The sequence below is a fragment of the Podarcis tiliguerta genome, assembly GCF_965153285.1.
Source record: "Podarcis tiliguerta genome assembly, chromosome: 3".
NCBI classification, from domain to species: domain Eukaryota; kingdom Metazoa; phylum Chordata; class Lepidosauria; order Squamata; family Lacertidae; genus Podarcis; species Podarcis tiliguerta.
In genome coordinates, this window is record NC_139536.1 from 41,368,840 (window position 1) to 41,383,889 (window position 15,050).

The 15,050-nt window shown below is 40.8% G+C and overlaps 2 protein-coding genes across 2 annotated transcripts in view; one reads left to right on the forward strand and one right to left on the reverse strand.

Annotated features, from left to right (window-relative positions):
* Nucleotides 1-300, forward strand: part of LOC310673610 (kinesin-like protein KIF28) — a 29,105-nt gene extending 28,805 nt beyond the window's left edge. Inside the window, exon 23 of the mRNA XM_083432148.1 lies at nt 119-300. Coding sequence (XP_083288274.1) covers nt 119-280 — 162 coding nt within the window. The 3' untranslated portion in view covers nt 281-300. The remainder of the gene's footprint in view (nt 1-118) is intronic.
* A 1,325-nt stretch (nt 301-1,625) lies between these two features.
* SCCPDH (saccharopine dehydrogenase (putative)) lies at nt 1,626-15,050 on the reverse strand. Its single transcript, XM_083432248.1, has 12 exons — nt 14,584-15,050; nt 10,631-10,743; nt 8,897-8,977; nt 8,389-8,518; nt 7,648-7,697; nt 6,770-6,900; nt 6,418-6,535; nt 5,747-5,866; nt 5,608-5,664; nt 4,047-4,158; nt 3,303-3,384; nt 1,626-2,618 (listed from the first exon to the last, which is right to left on the reverse strand). Exons 1-12 carry the CDS (start codon nt 14,768-14,770, stop codon nt 2,513-2,515), a joined length of 1,287 nt encoding a protein of 428 aa, XP_083288374.1. The 5' UTR covers nt 14,771-15,050; the 3' UTR covers nt 1,626-2,512.

Here is a 15,050-nt window from a genome sequence, read left to right on the forward strand (position 1 = left end):
CTTAGGATTTACTGTTGCTCGGGTGTGTTCTTCCTTGCTGAATTAAGTTGCCCATTTGCTGGTGTAAGCTATTCTTTCCTTTTCACATTGCAGCTTCTGTATTTCATTTCATTTCCAGGAAGAAGATAATGTGCAACTACTTCGAAATTTTGCTGAGAGACAGTCACACATGTTAAAGGACTTTGGAGAGCAACTTGAGTCAAGTATAAGTAAACTGAAAAATGATGTTGCTTTGATAGTTAAAAAGAAACGGGAGAGGCTAGGTTGCAGCAAACCATAAAGTCATTGTACGAAATAAAACAGTAGTGTTTCAGTATAATTGTAACTGTGCTAAAGCATATGTTGTTTTGTGTCACTACAAATTAAGAGCACAACTTATGTATTTACCAGACCCACCCTGGACACAGCCGCAGGAGGGGAATAATCTAGTTCCAGGGTATGATCTGAAGGCGCCTGAGGCAGTCTCCTTGCTGAAGGTGAGCAGGTCAGGATCTGGTCAGTGCTGAGTGGGTGACCCATGATGAAGAAAGGTGGGGTAGAAATGTAAGAAAAGAAGTAACAGTGCATGAGAGTATTAGAATGTGCTGGTCATTATGTATCATTGATACCTCTACAAAAGTGTTCCTAAGCTCCCTGTGTGTAAATTACTCCTGCTGTAACTCCTAAGAAGGAAGTAGATGGGAAACAGCTATGGGTCTGCCAGTTCTGGACAGTTTCGGGCATTGTACTGTGTCTGTGGTAGGAGAGTGACAGTTCCATTGACCATTGTACTGTTCTTCTCACACTGACATAGGAGGAATTGTTCCATCAGGAATGTTTATACACTTTTTCAAATTTGTGCACTAATGCCTTATTCAGAATAATCAGCGTTGGAATACTGATCAGTATTTGGAAAAGTCATTTGTCCACTTGTTTGCTCTCTATGTTAGGACGCTTCTCGATATAGGGGTGCCAAACGTGGCACAAGGGTTTTTGAGGGGGGGGGTGGTAGGTTATTTGGACATCAGGTACCATTTTGAATCAAGGTGGCGGACTGAAATGTGACTTTGGCGTGACATTTATTGGTCTAGGTTTTCTGCAAAATTCAAGCACAAGGGTTCCTGAGGTGCAGATGGTGGTCTCTGTCACTGTTTGGGTGCTGTGCACAATTTTGTTCCAACTATTGGGCCAAAATATGACTTCACCTGATTTTTGGTGTCATGGGTCCAAACTCACAAATTGCATGAGCCATTTAAAAATCACAGTATTTTTTGGTTTCTAAAAATACCTGGGCAGTCCTCCAACAAACCGCCACCTGGATGTCCTCTTATGTTCCTTAAAACAGCCCCACACTCCTGAAAGTAGCAATGTGTGGAGGGGAGGCTAGAGCATCTAGAAGGGAAAAGCAGAAACTCATTTACACAGAAGGGCCCTTGCTGTTACATGCAATACCCTTAGCACCCTACCTGTAATTTGGGCTTAAAAGAGGGACTTAACTTGTATTCTTGTTCCATTCCATGGTCTACTAAAAATGACAGTGGATTACTGCTTAAGGCATAGCTTATTCTAAACACATTAGATAATGCTTATTAAAATGGTTGGCTTTTAAGTACAGTGATCTGTGTTGAGTTAAACAGAAACCAAGCAAATTTATAACCCTCTTTTATTACACTGAAAAATGAGAACAAAGGGAATTAATAAGTGCTAGAAATCTTTCTTCCTTTCACAATGACATATTTCCCCTGCCTTGAGGATGTCTCAGTACACAGGAAAGGAATGTTAACTGATCAGGTATGCAATAAAGCTACCGATTCAAGCAAAAATATTACTACGCTCCCCTCCACCAAGTTCATATTGAAAAAACATTGCAGGCAGAGTCCAGCTAAGTACCATGAAACCTAACTTAAGCATAATGAATTGGTTCCATTAGTGACAAGAGAACTATGTTTAATCACAGAAATTGCAGTTGTCAAGGGGACTTGATCCCAGTCTTTAAGAGTGTAGATTACAGTATTAATTGTGACAAGGTATAGAAGGCTAGGGAAACCTGTCTGAAGGAATGCCCACACAACTTACTCAAACTTACTGAAGACACCCTTTTGTTTTTCAGTTTGCTTTCTCATTGCTGATATTCATAGGGAGTTAATTGGTTAAGGCACAGATTTTATAGTAAAGTCAACTTTCACAATTCTGAATAAAAATACTGCAGTTGTAATTTGTTACTGATTTTTTTAGTTACCACAGCTAGTTCCATCAAGCCCTTGATTCTAAAAAGCACTATTATTTAGCACTATTAATATTAATATAGTTTTCTTTTCATTTAACTATTGCTGTGCTACTGTGCACATTTCCAGTAGTAAAAGTTCAGTCTTATTTCCATTTTGAGCAACAATATGAAACATGTTTTCACATTACATAAGATTATGTCAGTATTTTATTAAATTTAGCAACCATTTGTAGCTGATCTTTTTGGTATACAAGTACCATACAAAGATTTGTTGGTCATGCAGCCTTCAGGATGTTTTTTCTTGTTTCAGACTTCAGGCTGGCTAATGACAGAAAACTCAATTCCATGCTGCTTGAGCCTGTCAATAAGTTTTGTATTGGAGAATGCAGCCCCAGGAGAATAGACACCACCCCTGTAAAACAGCCACACATTTGGGGTTAGTGACATGTAGCTGCAAGCAAGCTTAACACTTATTATGAACAAATACTTACTGAAAATGGGATACCTAAGTTCCACTCCCCACTGTGAACCTTCAACAAATGTTTAAGTTAATTCATGAACTTTGCATAGAAAAGCTTAATAATGTAACTGATTGAAATACTTGGTTATAGTTTTTAATACTGAACTTGAGATGAAATTTTACTATTTCTTAGTAAATACTGTGATTTACAAACCATTAAATGACCTAAAGCTTGCACCTTACAACATGAATTAAGGTCATTTGCAGATATAATGGCATTATCACTCAAGCACTTTTTCACATGTTTGCAATAACTCAACTGACAGAAAGTTTAATGCTTTTAATGCAAATGCTGGCTGACAAAGTGAGAGAAAGGGAAGTTACTACACCATAGAACTGTGCAGTGCTTTCAATCACTTTGATGCTTACTTTCATGCTAATATATTATTTATTCAATTGTATCCCATCCTTCCTCCCAAAGAGTCGGGAATGGCAAACAAACGAAATGGTAAGAATACAAAGATTTTTTTAAAAAAGAAAGCAATCAGATACAGTACTGTTACAGCCAAATAATTTAAAGGCTGCTAGGAACCCTGAAAGTGTAAGCTATTTCACATCAAGAAAATTAAAACTTACTTTTTAGGAAGAGAAGACTTGTCCTTCAGAAGTGCCACAGCTGCCTGAACCATTGCAATGGGTGTAGCAACATAGCCAGCCTCTATAAAAATATGCAGGAGGGGGAAACACTTCAATTACACTCATCATTTTGACTCTTGGGCTGGGGTGTTGTTTGGAGAGTGTTTTTTTGGGGGGGTGTTGCTGTTGGTTTTCTCTATCTTAATTTTAGAGCTTATGAGATAATGTGGAAATTGTTCAGCAAGGCTTATTTATTGTTTATTACTACTTTTGTTATGTTGCAGTTATATACTTTTTCACGTTGTAAGCTGCCTTGAGTGTGGTTTGAACTGTGGAAAGGCAGCATACAAATAAAATTACTTCTGTTTCTATCATTTCTAGAATTACCTTTGATTCAAGATTAAACATCTCCCTAAACACTGGGCCAGTACCATCTAGCTAGCATGCCCCCCAGGGCTGTACATGTATGTACCATTTGCTTTATTTTCAGCAAGTATATAAACTAAATAAGCATGCAACAGTAACACACAATTTAAATCTCCCAATAACCTTATGAGCAGTACATAAAGCAATCATCTGCCTGTTTCAGTCACAAATCACAGTATAATCAGAATCAAACAGCACCACTATGTGCTCAGCTAAATTGAAAGCATTTCATAAAAAGCAGCCAAACCTTCTTCAACAAGCCCCTAAACAGGAAGGGCATCTGAGCAAAGGTATATTGTTAAACAAAATTTGCTATACCTGGTCCCTTTACTTGGGTGCAGATTTTAACATTTGGTTTGCCCAGCTGTAAATCTTCTTGTGTTCTGTATCCCTCACCAAAAAAAGTCATTTCAAAGGATGACTCTTCCATCTGTAATTCAAAAGACAAGAAAGAAACAGCATCAAATCTCTAGCAATGCCACAGTTTCTATCAAACACACATTACTGCTTATACCACTGAATTTCAGCCCAGTTTAACTACAGTGAACTACAACCAAAGTTGAGGGAGTAGTTAGTTTGTGTACAAAAAAACCCATTGTAAAATGTTATGCAAAATAAGCCAGTTATTAGTACTTCACAGTACTAATGTGGATTTGGCTGAATACAGTGTGACTTGCACTGCAAAAATTGTGGTATTTACCACCCATAAAATAAATTTGAGGTTTCAGACTGTCTTTGCTATAATCCAATCCAGCACTCGTATATTGTCATTTAACCTTCATAAAGTTAAAATTATCTCAGTGGTCCTGCCACATGTTTGGTCTCAAATACTGCTTTTAAGCTAGCTTCTGAATAAGAAACTGCAAAAGTAGGTAGAAAAGGTTCATAGTCTGAATAGAGTAGATATGGGTTTCAGATTTAAGCTGAGATTTTTTTTCCAGTCAACTTTCATTGAAGACTGTAAGCACTGGATCCAACACAAGGAAAGATTCACAGCACACACACTCATCCAACATACACTCCACAAAATTTCACAAGCCGTTGAACAAAAAGGGAAGGCCAGAATAGCACAAGCAAGATAGGTCCCACTTCAAACAAGGAAGGAAAACAAAATGTCACCCCAAGACAAGGGTGGGTCAAAGATTCTGTTGGAGTGATACCATTTTCCTACCTTCAAGCAACAGAACTGCTGTTCGCTTGTTCTCCTAGTGCTCACCTGAGAATTTATTGCTATACATGGGTTAAACATGTCTGCTGAACGTTTACTTCAATATTCACAGTGTCCCAATATTAGAACAGTAAGCCCTCAACTTAAGCACATTAAACTTGTGCATATTCAGCTTTATGCGCTTGGCAAAATAATTATTAAAAAATGAAAAGGGTGCAGGGTTGGAAAAAATGACTTTGACAATCCCACCCACCATTGAACTCTATGGGTTTTGACTGTACACTATTTTGGCTTCATGCACGATCCTTGGAATGCAACCTCAGCGTAAATTGTGGGCTTATTATACTCCACATCAGACTACCCATCACCCTTTCCTTTACCCATTCCGCTTGAAAGACCCCAAGATGCCTCCTCCTCCACAATTTCCCCAGTATTTAAACTACAATCTCACATAGAATTAAGGAATTTTCCATTGCTGTAATTAGTAAGCTAGTCCACAGGTCACAATATACTACGGTACCTCATGCAATATAAACAATACTAAAAACAGGAGAAAACTACTCATACACACAAAGATATCAGGCATAATAAAAAGATACATAAACAACAGCCGCTTCTTACTTACACATATAGAAATTTTCCTGTGACACTGTAATTATGTAGAAAACGGTCGCATCAGAAATACAATCACCGAAGAACAAAAGTAGTTACCTGTTTTTCTGTTGGTCCTTCCTTTGTGAAATGTCCCCCAGAAAAAAATTCGGGATACTGAAATAAGACAACCCATAATAAATTCCAGAATAATAGAAGAAAAAAATCAAACTTCCAAAGTATTTAAAACAAAACCTACTTTTAGCAGGAGCTTTCTTCCAAAGTTGAATTTCACAAGCATTAAAAATAAAAGGCCAGCAAACATTAGCTTAATAACAGTTCCAAGACCACCCACAGTCGCGTAAGCAGCATACTGCACCTGAAAAGAAGAGAAATGTTATATCAATGAAAACCTGTCAGTTTATGTATAAACTATTCCAGAATACGGATCTTAAAGAACAGCAATTCACAAACAACCAAGCCTTGCTTAGGTGACAAAGAATAAATCCAGAAATAGGCTAGATATGATTGCTAGCTTTAACTGTGGGCGCTATAAGAGCAGCTGGAGGCATTAAAAGAAATACAATTTTCTTTTAATACTACAATTACAGTAACACAAATACGTTATCATGTGGCACCACTGCAGAAGGAGTGATGACAGCCTTGCTGTTTGACACTTTTCCCCATTTCAGAGAGCTACATGAATATTCCCACATAAGTGGCAGTGGTGACAGACTTTCAGCAGTAACAAGATTTTCCAGAAGCTCATAAAGTAGTACGGGCCTGCAATCTTTGCAGTGTTAGGCACATGAATTCAATATGATTTCCCCTCAGGCACCTATGCATATTATTGCAAGTTTCACATTATCAGATTCAAAGATTTCACTGATGATAGGACATTCTTTAAAATAGATGTTTAAGTAAACTTACAGGTGTTTCTTTCAGGTCTGTGTGCAAATAGTGCTGAGTTCGTTTTACTACAGAGACATCTGATCCCATGAACGGAATGGAATATTGCTTAAGTTCGTTACTGTAAAACAGTGCACCTCTGCAAAAACAGAAGCCAGGACAATTAAAACTAAGCTTGGCAAAGTGTGTTTCAGACAAGGCACTATCTAAAACCTGTCCTTTCAAGCACATAAATCTGTATAAAGAAATTCTACCAGAATGCTTCCTTTCATGAAAATGTAAGGCACCTACAATTTTCCTTACCTTACATTCCTTCTGGAAACATCTTCTGAGCTACGTAAACAATAAATTCTAATCCACAAAAGTAGTATACCTTCTCTTAAGCTTTCTTCCAGTCACTGGAAGGGGTTTGTGTCCTATTTGCCTTCGAATTTTTTTCAGACTGCCTTGATCTGCAAAGCCATGTATAGCTGATTTCCAGGTCCCATCATGAATGCAGGAACCCTGTTAAAATGTTATGTTAATTCAATATACTATACTCACAACACATCTATACCATTAGCCACAATAATGAAAACATGCCTTACTTATACACCTGATTCAGTGACTAAATCAAAGTACAGCTGAAAGCTATATACTTGATCCTAAGCATGACCATTTTCTCACTTCACCTCTCCTGTCCCCTCACAAAGATTAGTGTGTCTGCTCCTATGGCATTTATCGTCTGCTGTAGGAAGCAGGAGTGTGAGTGCATTCTAGTGATGTCTAGACTAATCTGGCTAGCTGTGTGAAGAACTAATGAGAACACAGCATGTATGTCTGCAGGATTTTCACCCCACAAAAACCGTTTGCATAGACAGAAAGTAACCTGTTTTTGCTCAAGGATGTGTCTTACTAGACTGGGCTGAGTTTAATATTGCATCTACTCCTCCTCCAACAGTGTTATAAAAATCTACCCAACATCAGCAATATCTACCCAACATCAGCTATCTACCCAACAACAGCAATAAAGCAATTTCTTACCACCTAACAGAAAGCATATGCTTAGGTAAGGCTATCAAACTGGTATTGCATTACTTGAGTACTAGAAGCGCTATAACAGAACAAGCATTCAAGAGTGATGTTCTTCTGTCTGACAGTTTTGTAGGCTACCACTACCAATACAACAGCCAATGTAATAATTTATTTTTATATTGCCTATAATATGATAAGTACCTACAATAAACTTAGCTAATCAAGAAATCAACCAACCTGTGGTCCAGATTTTACAGTCAGGAAACTTTCAACTGCAGTTAATGTACCTTTGGGGGGGGGGGAGAATTAATCATTAAGTGTGGTTGTAGCAAAGAATTAAACAGCAGTTTATACTCAGGCTGTCATGGCATCAGATAAATGAAGATACCAGGACACATTGGAAATCCTGTACTGAGGAGCAACAGCTTGCTCATCATTTCATTTGAGATTCTATCAGTACTGAACCTGCCACCTAGTTTTAAGTCACATACAACCTATTTTAATGATAGTATTTCCAGAATTATGCAACTTCTAATCAAGTACACTTTAGACGTGGGAAAAATCTCCATAGGCCATAACAAGCCCTGTTTCTACTTGGGATGTGTGCCAGCAACTCACTACAGAAATGGAGCGGTCTGTGTTATTTCTACATCCCTTTCTAGCTCCGTACTCCATTCCATTAAAGAGCATAAGCTCCAAGTTTTTGTTTTTTGCTAATGCAACAGAAAGACTGATTGATGTACATTATTTTAAGATGATGGTAACTGAAGATATTTATAACTGCATAGCTTAATACAGCAGGATTCTGGTAACTATAACAAATATTTTGTAGCAACATCAGTCCTTGTGAAGAATTACAGAAGAAGCAGAATGCAGAGCATATTATTGTTCCTAACCACTCAAATATCATTTTAACCCTCCACAAGGAAAATAATTTCTGCACCACATATCAAAATTGTCATTAAGTTTAAGAGTCACCTTTCAAAGAGTTTCTGGTGTACAATACTCCCATATCTGCTGGGATAGAGTCAAAGCCACAGCTTCCAATAATATACACTCCCTTTTCTGCAGCTTTGTCATTGTAATTCAGATACATTCCTTCCAGGAACTGAAAGAAATGAAACAACATTGTACTGAAAAATAGATAATATTCTCTCTCAATGTTCAAGCAAAGATGATAATTTTCATAGCCGTGTCACTGGTGCTATATTCAGTGGCTGATGCTCCATTTTGCAACATTACATAAGGTTATTATATTATTATCAAAACATTTATTGAGATGGATGACAGGGAGGGGGACCCACCACAAGCAAACTCAGCATCCCTGACTGCTGATACTTAGGATGGTGAAGGAGCTGCTATTCAAGGGCAGTATCACAAAGTTGGACACACAAAAAATAAAATCCTGCATGATGGTAAGATGTGCAAATATGAATAATATCTTAATACAATTGCGAATCTAGCTTGTTTTCTCAGTTTCTCATACCTGAGGCTCTCCACTGATGTCGATACAGCTTGTACCATTCTCAACACAAGCTTTTACCACAGGCTCACCAAAAAACCTGTACTATAAGAAAAAATAAAACAATTACTACTTTCATAAATTATACTATGCTACTTTAATAAAGACAGTAAGTTATCTCACTATGTTTACATATTTGAACAAGGCTATGTAAAGCAATTTTAATTTCTAATGAAATTTTAATCAATAAACACAATGATTAAAACTATTTAATTCGCATTCAGATTTTAAGAAACATCTCCCTCTGCATGCAATCCTTTCCTACCTCCTCTACCACAACTACAGCATGCACATTTCAGTTATTAACCTTTGCTCTAGATTTAATGAGCTGGCAGAACTTGCAACTGAGAATGAAGCAACAATGCCTTCCTCTTCATCTGCCTTCCCACAGCCTCACCACACACAGCTGCAATAGGCACTGTTTTGGGGAAAAGCAGCAGCATATTTTCCACATACAGCAATTTGTCAGCTATTTGCTTTACTTAATAACTGCAAGTATAATTGGTATAAATAGAGGGAAATTAATTATGGCAAGAATTATTTAGATGTTCACTATACACACTGGGTTAAGAGTCAAGAAACAAACTGAACTGGTTCAGCTGCTATTATTAATACAGTCTTGTACATTTTACAATGGCCTCGAAGGTCTGCCAGGCCCTTCTTGCTGATTTCTAAGCTTGCAAATATGTAGTGGTGGAATGGTGAAACTAGGAATCACTCTGCCCACATTCGAACCTATTTAATGAAGTTACTTCACCGTCTTAATATCTGCTAATGAGGGCTGGGCATAAGCCTATTTCACAAGGTCAAACTAGAATAATCCCTCATTTTATGCACATCTGACTTGCACAATTTCAACCATTGTAGCTGAAGGTGGGCTGAGTGAAATCACGCAAGTCAAGTTCCAAGCAAAGTAGAAAGCTTAAAAGCTTTTCTCACATCAGGCTTACTTGGGTTACCTAGCACAGAAAGAGATTTTAAGCTCTCTGCCTGGCTTGCTGGGCAAGGCCTGCTGGGCGTGCAGGCGCAAAATCTTGCATGAACTACCCTTCCAGGGCCAGCACACAGAACGGGTCTTGTCCAGCAAGCATGGCAGAGAGTTTGAAAGCTCTTTTCACACTGAATAACCCAAGCACTCTGACATGAAAAGAGCTTTTAAGCACTTGGCCTTGCTTGCTGGGCAAGACCTGCTCAGTGTGCAGGCTCTGGGAGTACTGGGGGTGCGCTCCCTCTCCCTCTCACCTGCTAGCTGTGGGGCAGCTCCATGAGTTTGACTATACACAATTTTTGCCTACACATATAATCCTTGGAACTGACCCCTTGTGTAAACTGAGAGATTACTGTACTTCAAATGCCAAACAACACTATCAAATTACAACCCTTTCTGATAACAACTGCCTCATAATTATTTTTAATATCTGATCACCACTATAGAAGAGTGATACAAACATTATAAATTAATAAGTAAAAATCTAGGATTAATATATGCCTTTGTTTCACAATGGCAGACAGCAGAGTTGCCCCTTTAACTTTTATTCATCCAGAAAATATTTTGGTTTACATACTTTGAAAAGATTTCTTTTTCAATGTTTGCTAAGGTAATAAAAATATTGCAATATATTGAATCTTCATTTTTAAAGCTTTTAGTATCATGGGAATTTTTTACTTATTCATTTTCCAAAAGAGGAAAATACTTACTGGGCCTACACAGTTCAGAACAATAGCAGCTTGTTTAGCCATATTAGCAAGAGAGGATGGATCACTGACATCACACAGTATTATGCCAACTTCTGACTTCAGCTCTGTCTTTCCTGAAAATGTAAAAGAGAAATGTTATAAAAGAAGCCTGGCACTGTATAATAATTGCTCTCTAATATACACATTGCTTTTTCTTAATCTTCATTATTTAGTTATGAATTATTAGATGAATGGATCAAACCCAGGCCATTTTAAAATCCTTTATTTTTTCAACTACAGTACATTTGCAAAATAGGTTACTTTGTTCTGATACGAATTCAAACATCCACCCCCCAAATATGCTTTTTCAGTATAAAACAACTGTGCAAATCCGAAGATGGGACTTCTTGCCACAAAAGATGACCAGAAAAATCTCAAGAAATTATTGAAAACTATTTAAGAGAAATACAATGCAGCAAGTCAACCATGTAAGTGCGTGTCACAAGATTATCACCATGACATTTTATTTTAGTCATTGGCTTAGAATGAGCAACAACTCTGGTTTTAAAGATAAGTTTCAATAAGGTTTACCCCCTTACGCACGTTTTAACTTAGCAACCTCAGCACCACACAACCTTTTCCCAAGACTGCATTTATTCATGCAATATCAGAACCAATACATTTTCCCAGCCCCAGAAGGCCTTGGGCTATAAAGCAAAAGAATGCAACAAGTGTCAACTGAAACACATTAATGAACCAACAAGCATTTTCACAATAAAAATTGTGTGGGCTAAGAAATCTGAAACAATGCTCAGTTATACCGACCAAGCGTGGGAACCTCTAACTAGAAAAGGCTAGCATATACAAGTCAGGACAAAGTAACAATTAATAGTTGGAGAAGCACAATGTCTGAAACAGCAAGAACTAAAGAACTCACACTATCACAAAATGACAAAGAACACAAAAAAGCTGACATTTTAAACAAGAAATGGGCCCATGTATGCAACTAACATGGTGATACAAGGCCCCAATACACTGCGGAGGATGTTTGGATGTAGCAGAGGTGCCTCTCCACTTAGCGCTGCCTGGCTCCATTGGTGGGGGACTTCCACAACCGCAGAGGTCCTTATCAAAACCATGGCTGGACAGAAATCACTGCTAGCACCAACAAGCAGAAACCCCTGAAACAAACTCTTCTAGAGTGGGAAAGAGGACTGGTTGTGCTGGCCAATGATCCACTAGATTTTAAGCTGGTCCAGCTACAGGCAATAGACCTTACCTGCGCCCAACTGAAATGCCTGCCTAAAGACAACAGAGGAAAACATGTAATGAAGCTGCTTCTGCCCTTGCGAACATAAGTAGCAGAACTGCAGAAGTGGTTATGGCTTTGCAGCCGAGTCCAGTCCTGCTGCTCCCAGATGGGTGCTAGAATTACTCCCTGAAGCTACAATTTTAAGTCATGGAAACATTCCAGTTATTAGTCAGGGGGGGAAAGGAAACAAAAAACCCTTTGCAGTGAAAAATACTGTATTTTTCGCTCTATAAGACGCACCAGACCATAAGATGCACCTAGTTTTTGGAGGAGGAAAACAAGAAAAAAAATATTCTGAATACCAGAAGCCAGAACAGCAAGAGGGACTGCTGCGCAGCAAAAGTAGCGATCCCTCTTGCTGTTCTGGCTTCTGGGATAGCTGCGCAGCTTGCATTCACTCCATAAGACGCACACACATTTCCCCTTACTTTTTAGGAGGGAAAAAGTGAGTCTTATAGAGCAAAAAATACGGTATGTATCACAAACAGCATCATCCATCTGGGTTTGGCAAACCTGGGTTCAATATCCCCCTCTTCTATGGCCGTATCACAAATTCTTGATTTCACAGTGCAAGCCTAATCCACAGGTAAAATGGGTGGGAGAGGTTAGCACATTGTGCATCTTCCCATCACCCCAGTTGCCAGCCATAAATGAGCATAAATTATTATTATCAAGCATATTTATCCTACTCTCTTGATGCCAGAGTGGCTTGCAAAGAAAAGTCAGTCCTTGCCCTCAGGCTCGCAATCAAAGAGACATGACACAACAGGAAAAGGGGCTGGGAAGGAGTAGGAAAAAAGCTCAGGCAATAATTCTTAGTTACAGAGACCCTGTAATGAGCAGCAAGAATTGAAACATTTGGCGAGGAGTCAAACGTTGCTGTTCTTTCAGCAGAGCTAATGGAGAGGATCTGCAGTTACATTTCCCCCTCTCTCTCACAGCCTGACAGATAGTTGGGGGAGGGAAGTTGCTGTTTATTTAGGAGCTGATGAGAACACTGTGCAGTCCCATCTCTTCCTTTCCTATAGCCTGATGGGCTTACCCTGGAGTAACAATTTACATAGACTGAGAAAGCTATGCTGGAGTAAGGAAAGCTGGTGTGGAAGGCACAAAGGAGTATGTTAAGGGTGGAAAATTGCAAAGCATCCTAATTCATTTGGTCTCGCTCATAGAGCTTGGAGCTTGAGCTCAGTGTAACTTACAGCACCAAAAATAAAGGTGTAACTAATTCACCCCACAAAAATCTAAGAGTAAGGCTTACCCTGCCCACACCCCTGCTAGAAGCAGTTAGGAAACACAGGAGATACACAGGCCTCTTTGTTGGGGGTTAGGGTCGCCCTGCCAATACCCTTCTGCAAACAATGGCAACTTCCCAGCTAAAGTTGCTGTGAGAATAAACACAATAAAAACTGTAAAGCCCTTTGGACTTGGAAGGGTTATTATCTAGATCAGATTTGTAATAGTTTACTATCATCACCCCTGCCCTTAAATGGGATGGAAATCCTCCTGCTTGCTTGAACTCGGGAGAGAACGGCTGCACAGTGATATGCTCCCTACACACTCACCTGCCCTGGATCAGTAAGATGGGAGGAGCCACCACTCGTTCACATAGCTCCAAAAGAGAATTAGGCCTATCCTGCATGGGCCCATCCTGTCTATCAGCAACTACTGGTCATGACCAGGTCCATAGCAAGGGGGTGGTGAGGTGGGCCCCCACCAGGGGCGAAGGTGATGGGGGGGCACGAAATCAGCTAAAAATATGTCCATAAATACAAATATTGATTATTGCCTCATAAGAAATGGTTTTAAATAGAGAGTGAATTGAATGGGGGGGGGGGGGAGTTGGAGGAGATGCGAAAAGAAGAGCTAATTTGTCCATGGCTAGGGGGCGCAATCTGGATGGTTCTGCCAGGGGTGCAAGATCACCTAGCTACAGTTCTGGTCCTGACAGCTGAATGTCATGGCTCTAAGCCTGTGGGCTTCTGCAGTCACCTGTCCGGCCATTGCAGAGAAACAAGATGCAACCAGACTAGGTGGTCCTTCGGTCTGGTCTAGCAGGGCTCTTCCTGGCACCTGACAGGCTGCTGACATGGGCAACCTGGCCGTTTTGCAGTGAGCAGCTAGCCCCAGTGGTGTCCACACTTTTTTCAAAGAGGGCCAGATTTGATGAAGTGAAGGGCCATAAGGGCCAACCAAAGTTTTTTTTTAGGATTGAAGTTGCTGAGCTTTTTTATGATTTTACCCCAAAATCCTTGAGCTTTTTTTAGGGTTGGAGTTGTTAAGGTTTTTCTGGATTTCACCCCAAGAAATAAACTGCCACAGGGGCCGGATTAAACCGACCTGCGGACCGGATTAGGCCCCCGAAACGGACTTTGGACACGCCTGCACTAGGAACACCCTTATCGCTCGCTCCCTTCCACCACCCTGGAGAGAAGCAATCGGGCTAAGCTCAGGGTCCGGGGCCACGTCGCTGAGTTAATGTCTCACGTCGCCATCCTGGGCGCTCTCTCTCTCGCGCGCGCTTGAACGCGGCGGGGCTTGACTCCGAGAAGGGCAACCTGGAGCGACGCCTCCCCTGACTCCGCTTCTCATTTTGAGGGAAAGAAGTAGCAGCCCTTGGGCCAAGCAGAGCAATCCCCCCCCCACTCGCCCGCTCCCTTACCCAGCTTCTCGGCCGCCTTATCGACCGCCGCCTGCAGTTTCTCTCGGTTCCTGCCAGCCACGGCCCAGCGCAGCGAGCCTCGCAGCTCATCCTCACCGGCCACCCGCGCCACCTCCTGGACCACGTACTGCCCCGTGAAGCCCGACGCCCCGAACACCACCACCTCGAAAGGCCGCCCGGTCGCCATGGGGACGCGAAGAAGGCGCCGCGCTCAGACAGCGCGAGGCGAAGAAGCGGAGAGGCGCTGCGCAACGGCTGGCAACCCGCGACTGCCGATGGGGAGGGGGCGGGGCCGCGGACAACGGTCCCGTCTCGCGCCAGCCTCACGTGACCAATACTCGCTTCCAGCGCCCCGCCCACCAGCGGCTCCGCCGTGAGAGGCCCCCGCCCCCAGCACGCTTCCAGCGCAGCGTCTTCGCCAGTCTCGGCTGGTCCTGGCTGTTTCTTTCCACACCCGTCGCTGCCAC

What these genes read in the sequence shown, in the direction of transcription:
- SCCPDH (XM_083432248.1), bottom strand. Translation starts at nt 14,770, where the DNA reads ATGGCGACCGGGCGGCCTTTCGAGGTGGTGGTGTTCGGGGCGTCGGGC. An exon ending in TAAGGCGGCCGAGAAGCTGG is followed by an intron (nt 10,744 to 14,583) that starts GTAAGGGAGCGG and finishes TTACATTTTCAG; the next exon opens with GAAAGACAGAGCTGAAGTCA. An exon ending in AAGTCTTCTCTTCCTAAAAA is followed by an intron (nt 2,619 to 3,302) that starts GTAAGTTTTAAT and finishes GCTGTTTTACAG; the next exon opens with GGGTGGTGTCTATTCTCCTG.